The sequence below is a fragment of the Prionailurus bengalensis genome, chromosome B1, assembly GCF_016509475.1.
Source record: "Prionailurus bengalensis isolate Pbe53 chromosome B1, Fcat_Pben_1.1_paternal_pri, whole genome shotgun sequence".
NCBI classification, from domain to species: Eukaryota; Metazoa; Chordata; class Mammalia; order Carnivora; family Felidae; genus Prionailurus; species Prionailurus bengalensis.
Window position 1 is genome coordinate 20,905,001 of NC_057344.1, and position 27,491 is coordinate 20,932,491.

General features: G+C 43.8%; 1 protein-coding gene across 1 annotated transcript in view; it reads right to left on the bottom strand.

Annotated features, from left to right (window-relative positions):
* Positions 1-27,491, bottom strand: part of PDGFRL (platelet derived growth factor receptor like) — a 70,874-nt gene that overhangs the window by 29,035 nt on the left and 14,348 nt on the right. The window contains exon 2 of the mRNA XM_043560029.1: positions 22,418-22,715. Coding sequence (XP_043415964.1) covers positions 22,418-22,715 — 298 coding nt within the window. The remainder of the gene's footprint in view (positions 1-22,417; positions 22,716-27,491) is intronic.

A 27,491-nucleotide genomic window follows, 5' to 3' on the forward strand; every position in this document is an offset into this window, starting at 1 on the left:
CCCCAGGCCATTAGATTGACAGCCACAAGAACTCCAAGGCCAGAGACCCACAACAATACCTGGGTCTCTCACATTACACCCGGTTAGGAGTCCATCAAAACACTGGACCAAAGATTGATGCCTCCACCATGATCCACTGGAACACTGAAAAAGAGACTGTCCTTAATAGTCGTATGCAAATTCTTCTCGAATGCCCTCACACCTACTTCTAAAGGAGGGTCCCCATATAAAACCTTCCACAGTTGATGGGACTCAGGAATTGCTAGCAAACTATTACTAATAATTCCCTTAAACAGCCATGGGGAAACTAAAATTAAAACCAGTGGGAAAATCTGCCAAATGTCAGTTGATAATGGAGCTAAGCTTTCTGCTTTAACCCCCACACTGATAGGACAACAGATCCCTCAAAGGACAACAAAAAGGGATTTCTGTAGTGGAGGTATCTCATGAAGTTCAGAGAGAACTTTTATCTCAACCGGTACAGATGACTCTGAGACCTGTGACTGAAAAATACCCCTTTTTACTATGTGATACAATTCCAACCAGTCTGTTAGGTAGAGATCTTCTTTCTAAATTAAGACAGCTAAAATGGTTTATATCCAATGAAGACCTCACCTTAGAATTTCCTGACCAACCTGAAATTTCGTTTTCCACATTCTACCCTTGATATAAAAGGGGAAGAATTCCAACAAAAGTCCTCTAATTTATTTGAGGTGCTCAAAAATCTGTGGGCCATTTTTAATATGGACAATAGAAGAATAAAAAGTGCAGAATCTATAAAGATTCAGATATAACTAAACCTCTCCCTAACGTACCTCTATATCCATTAAAGTCTAAGGCCATACAAAACCTCACACGCACAGAAGACAACTTAACCCAGGGGCTAATCATTCCCTGTACTAGTCCCTGCAACAGGCAGATCTTGCCAGCCCAGAATCCTAATGGGTGGGGAGGGTAATTTGTCCAGGATTTGAGAGCTATTAATAAAATAGGTATTCTCCCAATTGTTCCAAACCCCAACAGCTTGCTGCCACATTCCACCAGAGTTAAAGTGGTTCACTTTCAGGGCGCCTGGGTGGCTCAGTTGGTTAAGTGTCCGACTTCGGCTCAGGTCAAGATCTCACGGTTTGTGGGTTCGAGCCCCGCATTAGGCTCTGTGGTGACAGCTCAGAGCCTAGAGCCTGCTTCAGATTCTGTGTCTCCCTCTCTCTCTGCTCTTCTCCCACTCATGCTCTGTCTCTCTCCCCTTCAAAAATAAATAAACACTAAAAAAAAAAGGTTTCACTATTGCAGACCTTTGTAACGTCTTTTTCTGCATCCCTGTAGATGCCAAAAGCTAGTATCTGTTTGCCTTTATTTGGAACAATAGACAATATGCCTGGACAGTCATGCCTCAAGTGTTCCATGACGTCCCTTCTTATTTTCTCAGGTACTTAGCCAGAATTTAAGCCCACTTGGTTCCCTGGGAAATTGACCCTTTTACAACATGGAGATGACCTTTGGCTATGCTCAGTTACCAAAGAGGCATCCTTAAAAGATTGCATTTACTTGCTGCAATAGTTAGCTGAAAGGAATACAACACCCCTAAGGAAAAATTACAATTTTCTCCAGACACTGTTCATTACCTCAGTCATGATCAAAGTGCTGAAGGAATTCAGCTGTCTCCAAAAAGAATTAAGCTAATCCAGGCATTTCCTAGACCCACAGCCAAGCAACAGCTTCATGGATTTCTGGGCCTGGCTGGTTATTGAAGATTATGGGTTCCTAATTTTTTCTCTATTAGCTTCTCCACTCTATGAATTTACTAAAATTTCCACTGCTGAATCCCTTCCTTGAGAAGACAAACACGAACAGGCTTTTATGAGGCTAAAACAAGCACTGTAAGAACCACCTGCCTTGGGGCTCACTATTCAAAAGCTTTCACTTTATTTGGGCAGGAAAGGGATAATCAGGCCCTGGGAATGCTCTCACAAGAATATGGTGATAAACATAGGCCTACCGCCTATGCTGGCACACAACCCAATTAAGTTGTTGCATGCCTATCCCTGTTGTCTTAAGGCTATACAGGCACAGCTGCAAAGTTAGTGGAGGACTCAGAAGATTTGACCCCAGGAAGTGATGTTTATTTGCAAACTCCACATGCTGTCCAAAGTCTTAACTCTGAATTGATTCAATATTTCTCTGTAAGTAGATCCCTCTGCTTTCACACCTACTCTAGGTGTTGCACATCCTTAATCCTGCTAGGTTACTACCTACTCTTGATGAAGGCAAGCCCCGTGACTGACTACAAGTAACAATGTCCCATTTTGTGACTGCTTATTTATGAGATATAGCTCTAACTAATTCTGGTCTAATCTTGTTTGTTGCAAGATTGGAATGAAAAAGGGAATTTTCAAGCTGGTTATGCATTACAACCCAACATGACCTACCCAAAAGGAAAAATAAATCTACAAGCTAAAACCACCCAACAAGCAGGGTTCCATGTTCTTACCCAAGCATGCTGATTATTGGAAAGACAGACTGTTAATATTTACAGTGAGAGCCTATATGCCTTTGGGGTTGTTCATCAGGTGGGGATGTTATAGCAACAAAGGGGTTTTCTTACATTTCCCCTAGGACCCCAAAGATGAGCAATAAGTAAATAATCTTCTTACTTTCTGAAATCGTTGTCATCAAAATTGAGCCTTATGCTAAAGGGACTGAACCTTAGTATCAGGGAAGTTCCCTAGGTGATTTTCATGCAAAGACAGCACCAACAGAATCTCTAAAGATTGTATAGCACATGTAGATCAAGTCCATTCTGCCTTTGCAAACAATGACCCTCCATTGCTGAGTTTTGCCTTCCTGATATCCTTGTCACATGCCAACAGTGTGCTCCTAAACCAAAGAAATTAAAATGGGTTGACAACAACTGTTAAATAAATGACCAGGTGGGACTATGGGAAACCCAAGATGGTTGCTTGGTACTTCCTGGCTCCCTGGCAAGCCCCATTTTTCAGTTTCTGCATTTCTTCACTCACCAGAGTACATAGAAGATGACTCAAACTATGAATCGACACTAGTATGGAGATGTCTATAAAATTACGACAACACTCTGCCAGCATTATCTGACCTGAAAGGTCCATGATCCTGGAAAAACTATTTTTCCCCATAGAGGCTTCAGACTTTCTCCCTTTGTGCCCTCTGAATAGCTTCAACTGGACTTCCTTCAATTGACACTTAGTATGGCTTATCAATATGTTGTTATCGTAGGTGTGTTTTCCAGAGGGACTGAAGCCTTCCACTGCTGCAAAACTGATGCCCTCACAATAGTAAAGAAACTATTTGAAAATGTGTTTTCCACTTAGGGTATACTTTCCACAACCTCCAGTAATCGAGGCACCCACTTTATTGGGAAAATCATACCAGCCTGAAGCAAAACCTTGTAAACTTCTTGGAATTATCATTGTCTCTATAATCCTCTTGGAAGTATCACTGTCTCTATAATCTTCAATCATCAGGCAAGGTCAAGAGAACTAATGGGATTCTCAAACTTAAAGTTTCTAAACTTTCCAAAACACTAGACTCCCCTGACTTATGGTATTGTCTTTGGTCTTGCTGACAATTCAAAGAACATCCTCTGGAAATATAAGCTCACTCCATACAAGATAGTCATGAGCAGACCAACATCTAGTGGTTTATAATTTCTGGTCCCTTGTTCTCTCACACTAGTATGACCAGCTACTGTAAGTCTTTAATGTGTCATGTTCAAGCTTATCATCAACACATTTAAAGAAACATTCCTGGATCCCAATTCAGAGGATCCTGTTGGGCACAGTCTAGAGCCTGATGCCTGGGTATTCTGGAAGTGTTAGCAGAGGAAGACAGTCTTTGAGCTTTGTTGAAAGTGACATTATCAAGTGCTCCTGACCACTAAAACTGCTGAAAAATCAGAAGGCAACTGAGCCTCGGATTCACATCTTACAGCTAAAGAAGGCTCCAGCTGTTATTGACCCTGTACAGACATTATGAATCAAAGTGACAAGGAAGAGAAGTAACCGACACCGAAGTAGACTACGTCCACCCAAGACACCAATCAAGACTTCATACTTTAAGTAATCAAGAAACATTTCTCCTTTTTCTTTTCTTTACTCTCGCATTGGCCTAGAAAGATAATGCCCTCATCTGTATCTCCCAGGCCGCTCCTAAAAGGGTAATCTTTCAGACTGCTAAATCTGTCGGGGTGTAGGAGATCCCCTGATCCTCCCTATGACCACTTTCTCTATTCCCAATGTCACTGTAAACTACAATTGATCACCTTAGCAATATGTACCAAATCAGACACATTTGAACATGTGAATCTTAGTACATTTGTACCTCCACATTCCCATGATTATCCAAATCAGATTTGCCCCCAATGAGTAGGAGATCTTATTAGCCCATCTTTGTGAACACATAGGATGCCCTTTTATTTCAGGATAGGAGATTGTCTTCTATCTGTCTCTTCTATCATATTCACTAAAAACTTAATTGACCCCTGGTCTAGGAATAAGTATAAATGAGAATATGATTAGAAACCTCTCCTTAAGTCTTGGAGACACTTCAGATTCCATTGCCAAGACACTAACGACCCAGCAAAGATCCTTACACTCTCTAGCCAAAGTCATTCTTTTTTTTTTTTAATGTATATTTATTTTTGAGAGAGAGAGAGTGTGAGTGGGGGAAGTGTAGAGAGAGAGGGGGACAGAGAATCTGAAGCGGGCTCTACCCTGATAGCAGAGAGCCCCATGTGGGGCTCAAACTCATGAACCATGAGATCATGACCTGAGCTGAAGTCAGATGCTTAACCGACTAAACCACCCAGGCACCACTGGCCAAAGTTATTCTTGGTAACATAATTATCGTTCAGATGAGCAATAAGATGTCTGTGCTGTGGCCAACAGCACCTGCAGTACCTAGATTAACATTTCTGGGGAAGCTGAAACTCAGTTACATATGGTCACTGGGCAAGCTACAAGCCTTGAAAGGGGGCCTCCTTTTACAGGAGTCTCTCTTTGGTTTGGGTCTTGGGGACCAAGACTCCAAAGTGCACTCCAAACATTTTTGGAAATTATCCTTCTTACACTTATCATAAGAATCTCTGACACACTGTAGTCTCTTGGAGGCTTTAAATGCATGTTTGCAGTCACTAACCACCAAGCAAATGTCTCCCTGTAACTGGAATGTCAAAAAAGGAATGAAGAAAATGACTGACTAAAAAATTGTGAGCCTGAAGTCATGACCTGTGAATACCACAGTGATTCAGCAAAAAACAGGATCAAGGAAAGTTTTGAGAACTACAAATTGGTCGCTGCGAGTGGTGCTGGTGCCTTAAATCTTTACCACGTCTCTCAGGCTGAGTTCAATCAAAAGGGGGTAAATGTTAAAAAGAAACAATAGGCTCAAATAGGCTCACTTATGTTAAGTCCCACCAAGACTTAATACCTAACCTAACTGCAGTTTTAGCCTCTTCTCCGGAGTGTAATTTTAAACCAGTGAATCTGGAATATCCTGATAGGCACTAGAGAGGTCTTCTGTATGATAAGACCTCCTGCCATTCCCCCTAAAGGAAAGTGACCTAGTCTAAAACAATACTTTCTTTTCTTTTGCTAATAACTTCCTTGTCCCATCCCATTTCTGCCTATAAAAGACTGCCTGAAGTTTTGTTCTTTAATAGTTGGTTAAGAGCATGCATTCAGGAGTCATATTCCTTTGTTCAACTCCTGTCTCCACCACTTACTACTGGCTCTGTTAGATTAGACAGTTAGGCTTCAACAGGATACCTGCAGGTCAGCAAAGAGGAAATCATGGTCATCTATCCACAAGGTCAGAGGCCTGTCCTCACAGCACTCCACAAGAAGCCAGATGGAACCAGAAAGGCCCAAGATGGCAGATGCCATGACAGAAAACGCCCAACCAAATTAGGAAGAAAATTAGGAGGAAGCAAAAATCCTGTTTCCCAGCTCCAAGTAATAAATATTTTGCCCCCTAGTTAACAACTGCTGATAAAAGATAGAAACCCAAACCCTGGGGGCGCAGTGCTCTCTCTCTTGAGCTGGCCTGCTGTCATATCTTGAGCGTGCTTTTCACTTTAATAAATTTTCCCATTTGTGTTATTCAACCGCTATGCTACATGTCTGTCCTTGAATTCACTCTTGTGACAACATCAAGAAGCTTTGGCACTTGTCTGGATCTGGCTGGGTCAAGCCTCAACCCCCGCGATCTCCCCAGTTACCCAACAACAGTTCAGTGACCATGAACAAGTTATCTAATCTTGCCGTACTCAGTTTCCTCATCTGAGACATGGAGATAATAACAGTCTCTAGGGTTATGAGAATTAAATTTGTAAATGTACAAGGTACCAGAAGGATGCTAGCACAGCATAATCGCTCACAAATGTTAGATGCTATTGGTATGACCCAGTACACACTGATCTAAGCTTCTCACACCTACACTGAATGCCTTTATCACATAATGCTTTGCAGTTTGTAACTTTGAACTCCCTATTATGTTTTGCTAGTGAAATGATCCCTTCCCAAACAGAAACCTTGTCTTATGCTTGTCTATACCACAGCCTTCTGCTTGGCATAATGCTATGTGAACAAGAGTCATAGGTGACTGTACAGAAGAGAAGAGAATTCAGTGAGTGAAATGGAGTTGAAGGTTCATACTCACTGGCCCCATGCCATCTAACTTGAATTAAGTACAAGTTCTAAGAGTTATTTTTGAACTTGAAGGGACTTTAGAAATCATCTGCTTGGGATATAAAATCAACGCACAGAAATACGTTGCATTCCTATACACGAACAATGAAGCAACAGAAAGAGAAATCAAGGAATTGACTCCATTTACAATTGCACCAAAAACCATAAAATACCTAGGAATAAATCTAAACAAAGAGGTGAAAAATCTATACATTGAAAGCTATAGAAAGCTTATGAAAGAAATTGAAGAAGACACCAAAAAATGGAAAAATATTCCAAGCTCCTAGACAGGAAGAACAAATATTGTTAAAATGTCAATATTACCCAAAGCAATCTACATATTCAATGCGATCCCTATCAAAATAACACCAGCATTCTTCACAGAGCTAGAACAAACAATCCTACATTTGTATGGAACCAGAAAAGACCCCAAATAGCCAAAGCAGCCTTGAAAAAGAAAATCAAAGCAGGAGGCATCACAATCCCGGACTTTGAGCTGTATTACAAAGCTGTAATCATCGAGACAGTTATGGTACTAGCACAAGAACACTCAGATCAATGGAACACAATAGAGAATTCAGAAATGGACCCACAAACGTATGGCCAACTTATCTTTGACAAAGCAGGAAAGAATATCCAGTGGAATAAAGACAGTCTCTTCAGCAAGTGTGCTGGGAAAACTGGACAGTAACATGCAGGAAAATGAACCTAGACCACTTTCTTACACCATACACAAAAATAAACTCAAAATGGATGAAAGACCTCAATGTAAGACAGGAAGCCATCAAAATCCTCGAGGAGAAAGCAGGCAAAAACCTCTTTGACCTTGACTGCAGCAACTTCTTACTCAACATGTCTCCAGAGGCAAGGGAAACAAAAGCAAACATGAACTATTGGGATCTCATCAAAATAAAAAGCTTCTGCACAGCGAAGGAAACAATCAGCAAAACTAAAAGGCAACAGACAGAATGGGAGAAGATATTTGCAAACAACATATCAGATAAAGGGTTAGCATCCAAAATCTATAAAGAACTTACCAAACTCAACACCCAAAAAACCAATAATCCAGTGAAGAAATGGGCAAAAGACATGAATAGACACTTCTCCAAAGAAGACATCCAGATGGCCAACCGACACATGAAAAAAATGCTCAACATTACTCATCATCAGGGAAATACAAATCAAAACCACAATGAGATACCACCTGATGCCTGTCAGAATGGCTAACATTGACAACTCAGGCAACAACAGATGTTGGCAAGGATGCAGAGAAAGAGGATCTCTTTTGCATTGCTGGTGGGAATGCAAGCTGGGGCAGCCACTCTGGAAAACAGTATGGAGGTTCCTAAAAAAATTAAAAATAGAACTACCCTACAACCCAGCAAATGCACTACTAGGTATTTCTTCAAGGGATACAGGTGTGCTGTTTCGAGGGGACACATGCACCCCCATGTTTATAGCAGCACTATCAATAATAGCCAAAGTATAGGGGCGCCTGGGTGGCGCAGTCGGTTAAGCGTCCGACTTCAGCCAGGTCACGATCTCGCGGTCCGTGAGCTCGAGCCCCGCGTCAGGCTCTGGGCTGATGGCTCAGAGCCTGGAGCCTGTTTCCGATTCTGTGTCTCCCTCTCTCTCTGCCCCTCCCCCGTTCATGCTCTGTCTCTCTCTGTCCCAAAAATAAATAAACGTTGAAAAAAAAATTTTTTTAAGAAAAAAAAATAATAGCCAAAGTATGGAAAGAGCCCAAATGTCCATCGATGGATGAATGGAGAAAGAAGATGTGGTATATATATACAATGGAGTATTACTTGGCAATCAAAAAGAATGAATTCTTGCCATTTGCAACTCTGTGGATGGGACTAGAGGGTATCATCCTGAGTGAAATTAGTCAGAGAAAGACAAATTTCATATGACTTCACTCATATGAAGACTTTAAGATACAAAACAGATGAACATAAAGGAAGGGAAGCAAAAATAATATAAAAACAGGGAGGGGGACAAAACATAAGAGACTCTTAAATATGGAGAACAAACAGAGGGTTGCTAGAGGGGTTGTGGGGGGGGTGGGCTAAATGGATAAGGGGCATTAAGGAATCTACTCCTGAAATCATTGTTGCACTATATGCTAACTTAGATGTAAATTAAAAAAAGAAAGAAAGTTTAAATCCCTTGTTCAAGGTCACAGAGCTAGTTAGAGAACATGTCAGAATATGAAACCCATCTGTCTAATCCTAACTACAGTGTTATTTCCTGAATAATTCTCCTTTAATCAAAATAAAAGTGTTTCAACAACAACAACAAAACAAAAACGAAAACGAAATCATCTGCTTGGATCCCTCATTTTACAGAGATCAAGTGACTCACCCAAGGTCACACAGCCAGTTCGAGTCAGAGCTGGGAACGGAATCCCTTGGCGTGCTTCCCACTGTGCACTAGAAAGGAAACCTGTGTCTGTTATTTCCAATACATAACCAAGGGCTGACCAAATGCGCGACTTAGAGGAAGTTTACGGGTGATGGTAACAGAGAAACTTAGCAGATGTGCACTCCCCGTGGAGAAGCGCATAGAAATAAAAAAACATTGTCATGTGATTCTGACCAGGTCATCTCTCAGACTTGGCAACCATAGGATTCTGAGGGACAGGGGTCATTCATGTTAACAATTCACATTACTGCCTTTCTGGCAATTCTAATTATACTAGGGAGAGCAAGCCCATGAGCACTTCTCTGAGTAACATGAAGAAAAGATCCCCCAGCTCTGCTCAGCTGAATCCTCAAGGCCACATCTTCAGGGGAGAACAGACCCTGGAAGAGGAGCTGGCAGAAGACAATGGAGCCAGCCTCCACCAGCCTTGCGAGGAAAACAAGCTGTGGTTACTAATCCGCTGGCCTACGGCCACAGCGAGCGTATTATGGTCAAGTTATAATAGTGAATGCAGCGCCCACGGGCCGGGCTCCATTCACACCCTCCGCAAGGAACGCACAGCAGAGAGAGATCCACGCAACCTCCCACCTTGCTAACACTTCAAGGTGCCCGCTGACACTAATGCCACTTGGATGATAAATCTGAACAAGCCTGAAGAAGCAGACTGCCTTCTTGAGACCAGAAGGGCTCTTTGAATTAGACTCAAGCCGCATTTACTTTTACTAAAAGCTGCACTGACTTGAGACACCCCTTCACCTCTGTGGGTCGAATCTATTCATTTATAAAATGTAGGGTCCCGGCTGAATCAGTGGTTCCTGAAGCTGATGGCACAGGCTTAGCCCTTGGGAGGTTTTACACATTTCTTTCCCCATCTCTCCATCTTATGCTTAAGGCCAGTCTCCTGCAATCAAATAATCAATCCCTCAATGAATTGATCTTCTTCTCTAGCCCTTGCTGACAGCTATCTTCTCCCCTTCCCATCAGCCCCCACTCACTCACCCTGGACCACCAGATGTCCATAGGTGCTCTGTGATTATACACGGAATATACCTTTATTCCACCAGTTCAAAAGCTGCCGTGGTCTGGATGGCTTCTGTTTTGTTTTCGCATATGCCTTCCTGACACAGTGGGCTGTCTTCATATATAAAATAGGCTACCGGTAATTCTGTCTGACATGCACTCTGCTCAGCCGAACACCCATTAGTCTCAAGCTGTGACACACTTGCCCTGGTCACCCCTCCTGCTTGAATACATATGGTTGTGGCCCCCTGCCCCTTCCCCCAGGACGGCCACCAGCTGATAGCCTATCTTGTACCATTTCATGAGCGACCTATGTAAACAAATGTATGAGGGCATATTCTCTCATATCAGTTTTGGTTGGTACATAGGATCCCACGTCTTGCTTTGTCCCAGCTACCATGTCAAGTTCATAAAGTAAAGCAAGGTTCTAAGGGGCAAGTGTGAGCTTGTGCCATATGAGCTCTCCTTTGAGGCAAGTGAGGCATTGACGGAACCTGGGAACTAAGAGGTAGGGCGAGGCTGAGATTAAGGCATTATTCAGTAGGATCTGAAAGGCAGAATCCAGGGCAAAGTCAAGGTCAAGCCCAAAAGACAACCTGAACAAAGGGTGTCTGCACAGTCAAACAAGGAGAGGGAATAGAATCCCAAGGCCCCAGGACAGAAGGAATGTTTGGGAATGTAGGATGATGGGAGGTGACAGCCAAGGTTCTGGGTAGATTTCCTAGGGCAGTGACTTTACCCCTGCCCAAGTGCAGCTGGCTGCCATGGTAGGGGAGATTCCTGTGAAGGGAAGCAGAGCCCAGAACCTGGAGACAAAGCTCTAAAATCTGTTTAGCTGGTTTTTGTAATGTGCCATTCTATACAGTTATACACAAGCAAACATAAAAATTCCCATTTTAGGGGCGCCTGGGTGGCGCAGTCGGTTGAGCGTCCAACTTCAGCCAGGTCACGATCTCGCGGTCCATGAGTTCGAGCCCCGTGTCGGGCTCTGGGCTGATGGCTCAGAGCCTGGAGCCTGTTTCTGATTCTGTGTCTCCCTCTCTCTGCCCCTCCCCCGTTCATGCTCTGTCTCTCTCTGTCCCCAAAATAAATAAACGTTGAAAAAAAAAATTTAAAAAAAAAAAAAAAAAAAATTCCCATTTTAGGGGCACCTGGGCAGCTCTGTTGGTTCAGCTCAGGTCATGATCTCACAGTTCGTGGGTTTGTGCCCCGCATCGGGCAGCTTAGAGCCTGGAGCCTGCTTCGGATTCTGTGTCTCCCTCTCTCTCTGTCCCTCCCTCACTCATGCTCTGTCTCTCTCTCTCTCTCTCTCTCTCAAAAATAAAAGAAACACTAAAAAAATTCCCATTTTATAGCTTATCCCTTAGTCCTCTTTTCTTGCTTCCTCTTCCGACATACCTTTCAAAATGGTCTTATTTACATTTTGCGTATTTAAATATTTGTCAGAAGACGATGAGGCTATGTTAGCATTTTCATTGTTGCACATTAAATCTCATATCTCACACACATACACATCTTTTTTTATGGTGGGTGTACATATTTTTTAAAGCAGGGTTTTGTTTGTAAAATACAGGCAATCACCTAATGTTATCCTATAAATAATGTCCCATTTCACAATAGTCTCCAAAATTATCATCACGTATAGTGCTGTGATATTCCTTAGTGTCTTTGCTTTGATGCATTAGTTCGACTTTATTGTCCTCTTACTATATTTTAATGCTGTGCAATACATCTGGGATCACAGAACCCAACCTTCAGGAGGCTCAAGCAATGAAATGTTTTGGTGAATAATTCTTTTTAAACAAGAACAAGAAACATTTTTCTGCTTTATTTATAAATTAGCCTTCAAGCCTAGTTCACTTTTCCTTTTACACAAAGCTGTGTGATGCACGCCAACCCATTTCCCTGCCTAGTAGACTGGAGGTTCCTGAATCTTCAAGTATTCAGGACCCTGAGTCTGACTATCAGTAAGCACTCCACCGCATCATGGACATCTAGAGTTGGCACAAGACTGAGCTATATGCCCACAACAATTAAAAAAAAAAACACTCCTGAAACAACTGGCTGTTTTCCTGTGATTTACCTCTTTGGGTGCAGTCTTCTGAACAAAAATAGCTCATCTTTACTGATTCAAGCTTTACTTGCATGACTTCATTGTATCCTGACAGCCCCACATTGTGGCTGCTTCTATGATTGCCCTCCCCCACCCATGTCCTGACCGGAACAGAGCTGTTTTTCTGCAACGTGAACATTGTCAGGACATCTAGTACACCCGGGGAAGTCTTGTATCCTGCCACTGCCCCACCCCCACCCCATCCATCCCTGGGGGGATGTTGGAAGGCCTGGCACCGGTACCACTGAGTCTGGGAAGAGAGAGCTGTACCTTTAGGGGTGGATAAGCAATTTACTTTTCATTCAGCTGTGTTTGGGGGTAGAAATCCACTTGAAGGCAAGTATTGGAGTTCGGCTGTTCCCACCGCACATGGGACCCAAACAGCACTCCTAGGTAAGTCCAAAAGCCAAAGGAGGGTGCCAGAATTTTCGTGAAACCTCATCATTTGTTCTGCTCCAAAAATAAGGCAAAATGAGCTTCAAAGGAAATTGAGTTTGAATTAAAAAGAAACGTGCACAGCCATATGAAAGCACTTGCTGCCTCTGAACTGTGTATCTGAACATGGTTAAGACGGTCAATTTCACAACTATGTTTATTTGACCGACAGAAAATAAACCGAAGGGGGAAGAAAAGACATCTGGCTCAGTACAACACCACAATATGATTCACAATATTTACCAAAATCTGTGCCGATTCTTTCTCAACAGTGGGCTTCTTCTGTTTATCAACACTTCTTAACATCCTTCTCTCCTTTTAAAATGTCCTCCAGACCACACTCCTTCGTGAGGCTGTAAAGGATTAGGTTGGCCGGGCGCCAGCTGTCTGCTTCTTCGGCTGCCCTCCCTTTGTGTTGTCGGTGGGTGGAGTGAGCCCCGTGAGAACACAGATGCCCTCCCCTCTCTCTGGAAGCTATTTATTGTTTTCATAGGAACCAGCCACCAAAGAGATCGCCTGTGCCCCACCCACTCCTCCGAACTTCAAGTTCTTGACTGGAAAATGCTAACATCCGACCAGACACACAGAAACGTCCTGAAAGACAATGCCTGGGCCCTGATTTGCTAGGAGGGTCAGTGTTTTTTTTATGATCAGATCAGCCCAGCTTGTTTTCATGGCTGTGACGATGTTAACAAGCCAGCTTTAATCTACAACATCTGCCTGTTCTTACCCAACATCGATTTATAATTTAAACCATCATCTGGGCCCCCTATCTTAAGTTTCTTATTTTCTTCCCTGGCTCACCAGTGTGCCAAGATTCCCCCTGCTCTAAACTCTGAAAGTCTATTATAAATGTTTCCAGAGAAGATGGAAGTGGATTATTTGATTGCCCAATAGAGGATGATCACATGATCCAAAATATTCTTATATTAACATTTTTTATATTATCAATAGAATAAAAACTTTTTTTTTTCATTCACAAAGAAACATTAGGTCCAAGAATGTCTGTAGACCTCAGTTTGTGGAGAATGGGCGAGGTGCACGGAGGAAGAGCGGGTACACCTGTGACTGGGAACTGACCTTGTCTTTCTCCCAAAGGCAGTGAGAAGTAATAACCCTCACACCGTGGTGCTCAGAACCCTCTGTACTTTCTCTGTGTATCGATTAGTGAAGGCTTTAGGTCAACAACTCGCCAGGCCCTTCCATTTCGCTCTAAGTGCCTCAGCACAGCTGACAAGGCCCTCTGTGGGCCAACTCCTGCTTACCTTCCAGCATCATCTCTCCTTGGTCACCTTCTTTCTCCTCCCAGGCCTGGAGCCACCCTGTCTTCCCAACACCCTCAATGCCCCAGGCGCTATACTCTCTCAGCTCTAGGCAGCTCCCCCTATTGTTCTTTCCCGGAATTTTCTTACATTCTTTCCCATCCCCTTCTGCACCTGGTCAACTCTCAGGCTTCAGGTATTCCCTTGAGTTTTCTCCTCTCTGACCCTGTGCTTCCACTAAAAAGGCACTCACGCGGTGATGTATTAAAATTGCTTGCTTAGGTGCACCTGGGTGGCTCAGTTGGTTAAGTGTCCGACTTCAGCTCAGGTCACGGTCTCATGGTTTGTTAGTTCAAGCTCTGCGTCGGGCTCTGTGCTGACAGCTGGGAGCCTGGAGCCTGCTTCAGATTCTGTGTCTCCCTCTCTCTCTGCCCCTCCCCCATTCACACTGTCTCTGTCTCTCAAAAAAGGAATAAATGTTAAAAAAATTTTTTTTATTTGCTTGTTTAATAGTGTCTTTCCCTAGGATTAAAAGCTCTACAGTGCAGACGTTGTGTCTATCCTGGTCATCATTGTATCTCCAGCATCTACCTAGCACAGGACCATGAACATCATAGATGCTAAAACAATAATAATAATAATAAATAATAAATAATAATAAATATATATTACATACATATAAATATATATTATAGAATAAATAATAAAAATAAATAATATTATTTATTATTATATATTATTATTGAGGGAAAAGAAGAACAAACAAAATTAAGGGAGGGTTGCCCTGGAAAGATGGACAAACAGTGGGAAAGCAGGAGGGGTGACGGGCAGAGGAATCACGAAACAGAACATTCCAGGGCACCTGGGTGACTTGGTAGGTTAACCCTCAGACTTCAGCTCAGGTCATGGTCTCATGGTTCGTTAGTTCGAGCTCTGCGTGGGGCTCTGTGCTGACAGCTCAGAGCCTGCAGCCTACTTCAGATACCGTCTCCTTCTCTGCCCCTCTCTCTCTCTCTCTCTCTCTCTCTCTCTCCCTCTCAAAAATAAATAGACATTAAAAACAAAAAATGAAATAGAACATTCAATAAACAATAATAAATATACTCAGAAAAATATCCTTGCTGTTTCTGATCCCAAAAGAGTGGAGATCTATGTGATCTGGGATGGACTAAATCTGAAATTACAATCTGAATCGATTTCAGCACCTAAACATACCGAATCTTCAGCACATTACTGTTAGCCTCAGAAGGACCACCTAAGCCATTCAAGTGCCCAGTGCTCTGAGAAGACTCAGCCTGACCAGTGAATTTATCCTGGAGGGGCACAGGAACTAACAAATGCCCACCCCTTTTTTATCTGTGTGTTTTGGGAAACTGAATTCTAGACTGCTGAAAATAGAACTTGAAACTGACCACCGAGTAGTCTGAGAGGAGAGAACTATCAGCACAAGGGTGCAATTATTTTACCCAACCGGTCCTCCTTTGAAAGGTTTCTTTTACTGGCGAAAGGATTAGAAGCGTAACACGGCTGAAACCTGCCATCTAGTGGGCCTTCTAATCACATGGGTTCCCCAACGCGAATGGAGCAGGCATAAGGGGAGACCCGGAAGAAACCCTAGACAGCATCATCTCGGGTCATCCCTGGCAGTGGTCAACGTCCACTTGCAGGATGAGGGGCCATTGAGGGGCTTCTTTCAAAGCAGCCCAGTGTAATGTTTTCCCATTCTGATGTCCACAAAGCTAACCAAAATCGATGTGAAATTTCAATTAGTTTCAATTCAAAGCAGTCCTAGCAAGAAATCAGTGCCCCCTCTGGGAAAGCGTATAACTTTTATTCCTGTGATGAGTCTTAACTTTAGAAATCAGATTTGTAAGTCAAGTACTCAAAAAGCTAAAGAAAAAAAAAGTCAACATCGAATCTCTCTTCCCTGAAGCCACTACCTCCAGGAGGACGAGAGTGCTCTTTGGTGTAAGTGTGTCCCATCAGACACACGTCAGAGCACCTGGGCAGAACCACAGCTCTGTGTTGGGGACCAAGAGGCCAGGGTCTAAGGCTCACACTGCCCCTCACCTGCTGTCACTCCGGACCAGCCATCTACCTTCTAGGATGCTCAGTTTCTTCATTTGTTAAGAAGAAGGCACTGAAGCATAATGGCTACTAAGGTTACTAAGTTCCTTTCGTCTCTCAAGTTCCATGACCTTGTTCCTGGAGTCGCAGTTCTCATGAGTCCAGGGGCCTGACTTCTGACCCACTCTGTGGTCAGTGCCCAGCACCATACTCACACTCAGACACTGATGGAGGGTCTGTGTGTACTGGGCGCTGTGCTGGGTCCTAGGAAAACACTGATGAATAAACAGATACCATCTCTGCCAAGCCTTTAGCTGAGCGAGGGACATGAACACAACATAACGACTGAGGTGATTGTTCTGTTGCTGCTGAGGGCTTCAGTGAGGGTGTATAACTGAGCCTAGTGTAGGGCAGGGACTGAGAGGACCTGACAGGCCTGGGTCTGAAGATTGGACCGGAGGTCTTGGAATATGTGCATGACAGGCAGGAGGACCCAAATGGGCAAAGACCCAGGCAAGAAGAAAGAAGATTGGCATGCCTGGGCATCAGAAAGGGTCCAAAGAACCTGGAGTGTGAATAACAAGAGACTGAAGTGAAACAAAACAGAAGAGAAAGACAGAGGTCACCTTATGCATGGCCTTGTGGGCCATATCAGAAGTTTCAACTTAATCCTAAGAGCAACAGAATTGCTCTAATGAAGGGCTTAAAGCAGGAATGTGACAGAACCAGATGTGCTTTTTTGAAAGGTCTGACTGCTGTGTGGAAGACTGAGGTCAGGTTCAAGATTGGGTACAGAAAAGCTAGGTTACAGGATTATGCTGTAGTCCACGCAAAGACTAGAGTCATTGCTGCCATGGTGGAAAGAAGAAATAACTAAAAGTTATCAAGAAATAACTAAATAGCGGCGTCACTGGGGCATCCAACCAATAGTAGTTGATTGGATGTGGAAATAAAAGGGAAGTGTCCAAGGTGATTCCAGGCCTTTGATCAAGGGCAAGTGGGTAGAATTAGTGCCATTCACTGAACTGAAGGGTACAGGAGGATGACCAGGTGTGGAGAAGGCTTATGAGCTCAGTTTTAGATGACTACGGTTAGAGAAAGGCTCAGGCACTTGAGCAGGCCACTGGAGAGTCGTATCTGGTGCTCAGCTGAAACAGTTAGGTGTGCCCTATGATCGAAGGAAGGCATTTGGCAGCATGTAATGAGAAGAGGACACAGAACCAACATTTAATGTCTGGGGGAGTAGGTGAGCAGAGCTGGTAAAACAAACTTCAAGGAGGGACCTGCAAGGCAGGAAGAAAACTGGCAGAAAATGGTGCTGTGGAAGCCAAGCGTGTTCCCTTCCGCTGAATGGACCGGTGGAGCAGGTCACGCGAGGATTGACAAGAAAGCTCTGGATTTTGTGACCTTGACCTTGGTGATTAAATGTCTGTGGAGTAGTGGTGCAGGAGTCAGGTGGAGTAGGTGGAGGGTAAAGAGGAGAGGACAGAGGAGACAATGAGTGAAGAGAGAGAGACTCCTCCAAGGAGCTTGACTGTGAAGGTGAGAGAGGAAGGTGGCTGGAAGGCACTTGGGGGCCAAGGCAGGATTTCTTAATATGGAGGCTTATGGAGAGGACCCCACGGAGAAGGGGAGCTTGAAGATGCCCAACAGAGAGGCAATAACTGATATCTCAAGGCACCTGAGAAAGCATGCAAGGGTGAGATCTGGGTACAGGCACAGTTTGGTCTCGGGAGGGAGGGAGAATCCTTCCTCCACTCTAACTGTAAGAACAGAGAAGGAAGAGATGCGCTAAGATGAAGTCAAGGCAACTCAAAGGCTCCAATTTCTCAATAAATTGAGAATTTCATTACCTCAAAGTGAGACAGATGGAAAAGATCAGAGGTTTAGGAAGAGAGTAAAAGTGAGCTTTCTGAGAAATCTCTCCAGCTTTGCCAGATACAAGTGACGTGACCACAATCTAATTGCACCCATCCGGCCGCTGTATGGGTTCCTCCAACAGCGCTCAGTGCCCAAGTGTGGGCAAGAAGAAGTGGAGAACAGGTTCATTTGGGGTTGGAAATTTCCAAGAAGGCATGAAGGAAAAACAGAGGGCAACATAACTTACTTAGGATGGATTCAAAAGTTTGGTGGAGGGGTCCCTGGGGGGCTCCGTTGGTTGAGCGTCTGACCTCGGCTCGGGTCATGATCTCACAGTTCGTGAGTTCGAGCCCCGCGCTGGGCTCTGTGCTGACAGCTCAGGGCCTGGAGCCTGCTTCAGATTCTGTGTCTCCCTCTCTCTCTGCCTCTCCCCCGCTTGTGCTCTCTCTCTTTTTTTTTCAAAAATAAATAAAATGTGAAAAAATTTTTAAAAGTTTGGTAGAAACAACAAACTCTGGAGTCTAATGAGCACAGAAGGAGACAAGATGGATAAAGAGGGGACGTTGCTGGGGAGGGGGTGTCAGCTGACGAAATGGCTCCATGAGATGAAGTAACAAAAGAATGAAATAGTGGGGATGGGTCCAAGGTGGCACGGGACCCTCGATATAAAATTTATCCATGTTTTGTCGTCACCCTCCACCCCATATATACAGTGAACACGTCGGCACTAAGTGTATTTATCTTTGAATGTTGAATGAACAAATGCATGATGAAGAACTGGCTTCCAATATGATCACTAATCCCCTGGGGAAACCATCGACTGTTTCCTGAGTTTTATTGTGTGCCAGGCACTGTTCAAGGTGCTAGGAATCTGATGATGAACCAAACAAACGTGGTATTTGCCAGCAAGGGGCTTAGATTTTCATGGGGGAAGATGGACACAGGCCCCAGATTACAAAGATTGATTAAATAAGTGAAAAAGGAAAGATGTGTGCGGTCTTCTGTGGATCTTCTGTATTAAAAGTCACGTTGGCTGTGCATAGTTCCCTGATTTATCTGAGTCTTGGTCGCAATTAACTTTCCCAAAAGATCACTTGATTATTGTGCTTGAGAAATATACACTGCTTAGTAATGATTAGTTGCAATTCATTGAACATTTACTAGGGGCCAGGTTGCGCTTACAATAGATAATATAATCTCCATAATCCGGGTGAGGAAAGTGGGTTCTAGGCAAATGTCTGAACAAAGATCACTTTGCTGGTTCGGGGTGCCTGGGTGGCTCAGTCAGTTGAACTTCTGAATCTTGATCTCATAGTTCATGAGATCAAGTCCCAGTTGGGCTCCGTGCTGACAGCACAGAGCCTTCTTGGGATATTCTCTCTCTCTCTCTCTCTCTCTCTCTCTCTCTCTCTCTCTCAAAATAAATAAACTTAAAAAAAAAAAGATCACTTTCCTGGTTATTAGTAAAGGCAAGATTCCAATCTAGCTGTGCCTCAGCCTGACTTCTCCGTTCTATAACCCATTCCCTCTTCTGGTCAGGAGATTAAATTTGGACAAATGTGGTAGCATTGTGGACTTTGTTCCAGAAAGCTACCAAAATTCCTTGAAATGACCAGGCTTTGTTGGAGGCACATCTGGGGAGCTTCCAAACCCAAAGTTGTCAGAATACTGCAAAGAACTCATTCCACAGGAGAAGAAAACACAGGATGAATACTTCCCCTCTATCCAAAGGTACCACATCTCGGGAAAGACGTCAAGAGTCAATTTGTTGAGTCTCTGGCGTCAAATAAATCACGATTTTGTTGTTGTTGTTTGATATAGAGTCATGACTAGATGTTTTTCACATTTTTCACATTTTTTTAAATAAAGTCCTTGGGGGCCTACATCTGTCTTTACTTTCTTATAAAGCCCTGACTGTGCTTTGAATGAATACACTTCAATGTTAAAAAGTCAAATTGGCTTTTTCAGCTTTTTGATGTTTCTCTTCAGTTCAGATTCATGTTCACTTTACTTGGAGTCCTCAGGATATTTTCAAACATATCGTGGCTAATACAACTTTGAAAATACTTCTAGAAAATACTAAATCTTCAGGGGCCAAATCATCTAGGTTTAAAACACTTAGTTAGTGTAAGTCGAAGATTAACTGTTCAGAATAATTTAAAATAGCTAAATTCTGGTGGTAAACAACATGTATTACATTTTTGTTTCATTTTCCCTTGGAAAATTAAGTCATTTAAAAGGTATATGGTTGTAAATCTGTCCAGATGTGTTCCAAGCAGGGGATGTACACACACAATTTAAGTGTGGACATGAAAACAGGAAAAACCATCTGATTGTTTCACCCCCAGCTCTTCATCCAACCTAATAGCCCTCAAGAAAATCTGTACACTATTACATCCCATGAACCCAGAAGAGTATCTTCAGAATAAAATGTGGAAAAGTCTTAATACAAGAGGTTAGACAGCTGGGGAAATAGTAATTGTATGTATTTTAATTTATTTATTCTGCAAGGTGTACGTGTGTAAGAAGGGGAGAAGATTGGCTAGTCACTCAACAGCTAAATCAAAATGCCAAGGACTCACTTAAGCCCCATGAAAAGCAGAGATAAAAAAAAAAAAAGGGATTCATGGCACGCCTAGGTGGTTCAGTTGTGTGCATGGACTTTGGCTCAGGTCATGATCTCCCCGTTGGTGGGACTGAGTCCCATGTTGAGCTCTGTGCTGATAGTTCAGAGCCTGTTCTGCTTCAGATTCTGTGTCTCCCTCCCTCTCTGCCTGTCTCCCCCCAACTCCCCACCCCCCACACCGCTCGAGCTCTCTCTTTTTCTCTCTCTCAAAAATAAACATTAAAAAAATTTTTTTTTAATTAGAGAAAATTAAAGGACAACAAAAAAAAGGAGTCCTAAGTATGAACACTGCTCAAAAGAGGATGTACCCTCGGCCATGGGGAAGTGTACCCCTGGAGGCAGGATACAGACTTCCCAGACAAAGTGACAGCAAGGCTGAAGTCAGCCCGGTGCAGAGGGGGCCCCCGAGGGAGCCCAGGCCAGTGAAAGCAGCAATACTAATCTAGAGATTCCAAGTTCCAAGAGGTTCTCATCCCTCAGGGGAAGATGTTAGACTTGACCCCAGTGGAGACCCACCCGGTAAGCAGGGGAGTGACGTGATCAGGTCGCATTTTTAAGACCTCAATCCAGTGAGAAGAAGCCCGGGAGGACATCTGGGTGTGGTTCTTGCGGTTCAAGACCGGAGGTGAGGGGCAGCACTGGCTGGGACTGGGTCAGACTGAGAGGATGTGGGGATTTGGGAGGAGTGGGGGATGGGGGGAGGCCAGGACAATCCCCAGGCTAGTGTCTGAGCGGGTGAGCAGGTAGGGATGTCCTAGAGGGAGGGGAAGATGTGTGGGGGCAAGTCGGTGCTGAAAATGAGCCTGTCAGGAACACGAGGAGTTTCTGATGCCTGAGATGCTCATCTCTCCATTTGAGTCATCCCAAACAAGCGATATCCTGCCTTTCCCTTTCCTAAATCGTATAAAGAAAAGGCTGGAAAGAATCTTAGAAATCATGCAATCCCATCCCCTTTATTTTGCACATGAAGAAATGGAGATGCAGGGGTTTGGGGGGACCCCCCCTCCCAAATATGCACCGGATCCCCAGCCCCGGAGGCCCCAGGCTCCTCCCAGGACTCGCTGAATTGTTCTCCGTGTTTTTGCTCTTTAACACTTTTCCTAAGCATCATCTTAACCACTTGTCTGGACAAGAAACCCAGGCTCCTGAAGGTTCTCATTCAAACATGAGAAATCTTTGGCCTCTCACCAACTGAAGAAGCCCTGGATATAAAACTCATATGCTCAGGAAAGTAAAAACAAACCAGAAGCAGTTGAAAAGTTCAAAACCAGTTTAGGTTGGCATCGCCTCAAGTTGCGCACAGGCATCTGCAATTAGGGCATTTCAGTTTTCACCATGATTACATAAAAATGACAGAAAGCAGTGACCGGGCTCATTACTTTTACTATATGAATTCTTAAATATCTCTACGCATCACAGTTTCAATCACTGGTCACGTGGCTTCCTATAAAATTTCACTGTTTTAACTCACGTGGATAGGATCTGCAGTACTTTTTTAAAGATTTTTTTCGATTTTTATTTATTTTGAAAAAGAGAGAGAAAGAAGGGGGGGCAGGGAGGAGCAGAGAGGAGAGAGAATCCCAAGCAGGTTCCAAGTTGCCAGCGCAGGGCCTGACGTGGGGCCTGATCTCATGAACAATGAGATCAAGACCTGAGCAGAAATTAAGAGTTCCCTGCTTAGCTGACTGAGTCACCTTGGGGCCTTGGATTTGCAATAATTTTTTAAAAACTGGACAAAGAAATAAAATCTACAGCGTTTGCTTACTGAGCTTTCATTTTTTTATAAGCTATTAGGGTGAAATCGTATATGTCAGAAACAATGCCGCGCTTAACAAAGGAAGGACCCTTGACCCAACGCAAGTAAAACAATAAATAAATAAATGCTCACCTGAGACGGGAGTCTTTAAAGGTGTCGAGATAGGGAGGATAACTCCATCCAATTTTGTTCCCTTTACACCGAAGCTCGAGGGTTTGCCCTGCTGTCAGACTCAGGGTGGCTGCAGGTTTCTGGAAGCGGCCTTTATCCAGCATCTGGATCATTATTGACTGCGTCTTTGGTGTGCCGTCAGCTGCGTCCCTGTCCTTTATTTTAGGAATTCTGGGTTTCACCTTCTTGTTGGTGGGCTTGATTCTGTTCTCTCCCGGCTCCTTTGGACGCTTGTTCTTCGGAGGCTGTTGGCCAGTGACTAGTACAAACGTGAGGAAAGAACAACGCACTCAAACCCGAGGGATTCAACATCTACAATGGGTAACTTTGGGGCACCATTCTCCTTCATCAAAATAATTTTCAGGAATAGCCATTATCTCAGTTCACTCTTTAGTTGCAATACAACGAGTAACTGAAAGGGAACGTATGTTAGCTTCAGAGATTTATTCAAGGCGCGCCTGGGTGGCTCAGTCAGTTAGGCGTCCAGTTTCAGCTCAGGTCATGATCTCACGGTTCGCAAGTTTGAGCCCCACGTCGGGCTGTGTGCTGACAAGGTCAGAGCCTGGAGCCTGCTTTGGATTCTGTGTCTCCCTCTCTTTCTGCCCCCACCCCACTCACACTCTCTCTCTCAAAAATAAACAAACAGTAAAAAAAAATAAATAAAAGATTTTGTTCAAATTCAGTGAAATATTGCACTTGTGAACTAAAATTTGCACTTACCAAACAAAAAGACCATTGCCTGTAGTTCACGCTGTGTCACAGTCTCTAAGGGGCCACGGAGAATTGCAGCATCAGAGTCACTTGATTTAAGGGCTGTTTCCGGTCCTTGGGGTCTCAGGGTGACCTTTGTTCATTCTGAATTTACTGTTTATTTTTTTTTAAGTTTATTTATTTTGAGAGAGCGAGAGTGTGAGAGCAGGGGAGGGGCAGAGAGAGAGGAAGAGAGAGAGAATCCCAAGCAGGCTCCACACTGTCAGTGCAGAGCCTGATATGGGGCTCAAACTGGCGAACTGTGAGATCATGATCTGAGCCGTAATCAAGAGTCAGATGCTTAACTGAGCCACCCAGGGGCCCCTGAATTTGCTGTTCAAATGCAGGAATATGTACCCTTCAGGGAGTACAGACACACTGAGTGGAAGCACACTCAGATTTCAAGCCACTACGAACTTTCTCTCAACTGAGCGTGCACAATGCAGTCTGTGTGTATCAGGGTAGACGGTGTCCACACAGCGTGCAAAGTTGAGGAAGGAATAAGCACTACACCTGTGCTCATTTAAAGCTTCCATAGGAGCTCTTAAGAACTCAAGGGTAACTGTAGCATTGGTTTAGAACTCAGTCAACAAATATTTCGGGGAGGGAAGATTATTTTATCACCAGCATTGTTGATAATTGCAGGCCAAAGGTGATAATAAAAAGCTGACCTACTGTGAGTCCATTTTAGTCCTGTTTTTCCTTTCTCTACAGACAATTCACCCTTTCCTGCCTGTACCCTTGGAAGACTGCTCCCCCTCGCCTGCCCTTGAGATGCCTCCGGGCCCCAGAAACCCCCCATGTCCCACATGCCTGCCCAGCCGTGCGCCTGTGTGCACCCAGCAAGGACGAGAAGACTGTGCCGTTTCAGTTTGTCTATTTGCATGAGCTCAAAGGCAACCTCACTATATGCCCACAAAATTGCAAAATGTCCTGGGTCCTGAGAAGTCATTTAGGTAAAATTCCTTTGTCATAGATTTAAAAATTTAAGAAGACCCTTAAATGTTAAGTAAGTTGTACACAGCTGGTTAGTGGCAGAATGTGAGTAGAATTCACGTCTTCTGACTCATTCCAAGGGCGTGTTTCGCTGTATGGACATAAATATCCTGCATATATTTTGAATAAATAACTCCAAAAATCTCGGCCGAGTGAGGAAATTGCGGGGCATTTGTATAAAATGAGGAAAAGTGATTAATCAGGAGAAAAATCTTCCCTTTCTTGATGGATGCATTTATTTATCTAATATTACCCTGGCATACGTACTTAAGACTTGGGGTGGTCAAGGGCACCTGGATGGCTCCGTCGGTTAAGCATCCCACTTCAGCTCAGGTCATGATCCTGCCATCAGTGAGTTCAAGCCCAGCATCGGGCTCTGGGCTGATGGCTCAGAGCCTGGAGCCTGCTTGGGATTCTGTGTCTCCCTCTCTCTGCCCCTCCCCCACTCACGCTCTGTCTCTGTCTCTCAAAAATGAACAAATGTTAAAAAAAAAAAAAAGACCTCAGGTGGTCAAAAGTACCAAGTCACTGCAAGTGGGATCAAGGGATGGCAAAAGATAAGTGTTGTAAGCACTTATACCAGAGGCCAGGCAGGTGACAAAACCGGGTGAGCCACATGGTCCTGGTGAAGCCATGCCCCTAAGGGATGCCGCTTCTGCTTTGGCAGACCCTGTCTTAAAAAAAAAAAAATTTTTTTTTAATGTTTAATTTTGAGAGAGAGAGAGAGTGTGTGTGAGCGAGCAGGAGTGGGGGAGGGGCAAAGAGAGAGGGAGACACAGAATCCAAAGCAGGCTCCAGGCCTGGAGCTGTCAGCACAGAGCCCAATGCGGGACTTGAACTCACGAACAGTAAGATCATGACCTGAGCCGAAGTCGGCCACTTAACCAACTGAGGTGGCCCCGGCAGACCCCTGTCTTAAGGAAGTACATGCTCACAGTTGCTGGGTCTAAGGCCCCCAGAAGATGGCAAAAAGGCAGATCTCCTCTGATGTATAAATATCAGAAACCCCATTTTTAGAAACTTCATGTTTGAATCTCTGAGGTTAGAATCTAGGCAGTAATTTACCTCGGAGGGGTGGGGTGACCAGGAGGGGACATGAGGGGCATTTCCAGAAACATCCTCTCTCGATCTGGGCTAGTTACACGCATGCGTGCAATCTGTGAGCATTTCACGGAGCCATACTCTTATGTACTAAAAATTCACCTGATTTGGACACTGTGTAATGATAAACTTGGTTCCCTTTGCATGTTACCCTTTGCCCTTTGAAACAGGAGCCATTCAGACTCCACTTTTAGTTCAGCTGAGTCCAGACCCTGGAACCAATCCCACTCTGAACTCAGTATCAATCAACATCAACTGCTGCCTTCTTCGGGCTTATATGCCTTGCTCCCTGGGCCCTGCTCTTTTCCATGACTTCGGGTCCAGTTGAGAGCCCTCTTTCTTTCCCGAGGCCTGTGTCATGGGTCCTGCTGAACTTCCTCCCTCCTTCTAGGGAGCAGAGTTGTGTTCTTGAGCATCAGTCCCCAAGATGAGTCCCCATCACCTGCTGTTGAACCTGCTGTTTGCCAAGACTTCCCCTGGTCCTGCATGTTTGGTTTATTTACCCCCTAAAGTTCTAATGACAGAGGGGGATGGGCAGTGGCATAAATGCACATATTTCCCCAACCTTCCAGAAGGAGAGGCACCGTAACCATCGAGAACATGTCAGATCAACACGAGTATGCTAATCCAGCAACATCGATTGTGAACATAAGCCTTGGTTTTGGGATAGAGTAAAAGTTACAGCACTTTACTTTAGAAAATTAAAGTCTACCATTATGATGTGCATCATCCATGCCCCGCGGCATTTTCATCACACTGTGTCTATGGGACTCATGGACTTTTGGGTTGAAGTTTTATGGGATGTGTTTTCTTTATCATGTAACAGGAATTCAAGCTATCAGAAATGACCACAACTGTCTGCAAGTTTATGGAATTTAGATAACAGTGTTACTCACATGACTTCTAAGCTCTCAGATCCTATGGGACTCTGCTACTCAGGAACATTAGATTACCTACTCATGGAGAGTATGCATCCAAATAGGTGGCATTATCCCTGAGGAGTACTTTGACTGGTTTACCGAACAGACCCACCAATTGATCTAACTGTAACTGCTTGACCATGGAATTGGTCCATAGTTTGATAACAATGACACTAAGTTACAGGAGCCACTTACAGCCACACAGACACCCAGACAGATCTGGGATTGAATCATTCCCAAATTCTATGTCTAACTTCTTAAAGAATAAGACTTTTCTGTCTAACTATGTCTAAAAAAGGTCTTCAAAATTTATATGATAGGTAAGTGAGAGCCCATTACCATTTCATGTTTGAGACTATCGCATAGTAGTATTTTTATAGAGAAATAAGTGGTAAAATACACAAACTATTAAATATCATTATTGACTTCAGATCCTAGCTGCCACTTACTAGCAGTGGGACATTGGGAAGTTACCTATTCTCTCCCTATCTCTGCTCATCTGCAAATTGAGAATTATATGGTGATAATGATTATCTCATTGACTGCTATGGGGATTAAACAAGTTAATACATTTAAAATGCTGACAGTAGGGGCGTCTGGGTGGTTCGGTCAGTTAAGCGTCCGACTTCGGCTCAGGTCATGATCTCACGGTCCGTGAGTTCGAGCCCCACGTCAGGCTCTGTGCTGACTGCTCAGAGCCTGGAGCCTGTTTCAGATTCTGTGTCTCCCTCTCTCTCTGCCCCTCCCCCATTCATGCTCTGTCTCTCTTTGTCTCAAAAATAAACGTTAAAAATTTTTTTTAAAATATAAATAAATAAATAAATAAATAAATAAATAAATAAAATGCTGAGAGTAGCATCTGACCCATAGTAAGTGCTAGCTACTTGCTGCTTTGATTGTCTTGTGATAACATCTCGTGGTGATCTCCATGATAAACTTGTGATGGAAGCAAAGCAATTATTCTTCTTCCTAATTTACAGGTGAAAAAAACTGAGATCATAGATGCCAAGTAGCTCATCCCAGGTCACTAAGAAGCTAATGAAAAAACAGACCCTTGGATAAAAGGTCTAGACTCTTCTCAGTTCATGCTATTGTCTTTTGATTCACTTAAAGATTAGCATATTGTAACAGTTTCTTTTCTTCTTCCCTCTTCCCCCCTCACAAATCTCATGCATAGCACCATTGTCCAAGTGGTTTCTTTGTGTGATATGCCCCAGGCTTTGGCAAGAAGTTCCAAATCAAACAGAATGTGATGCCAAGGAGAAGGG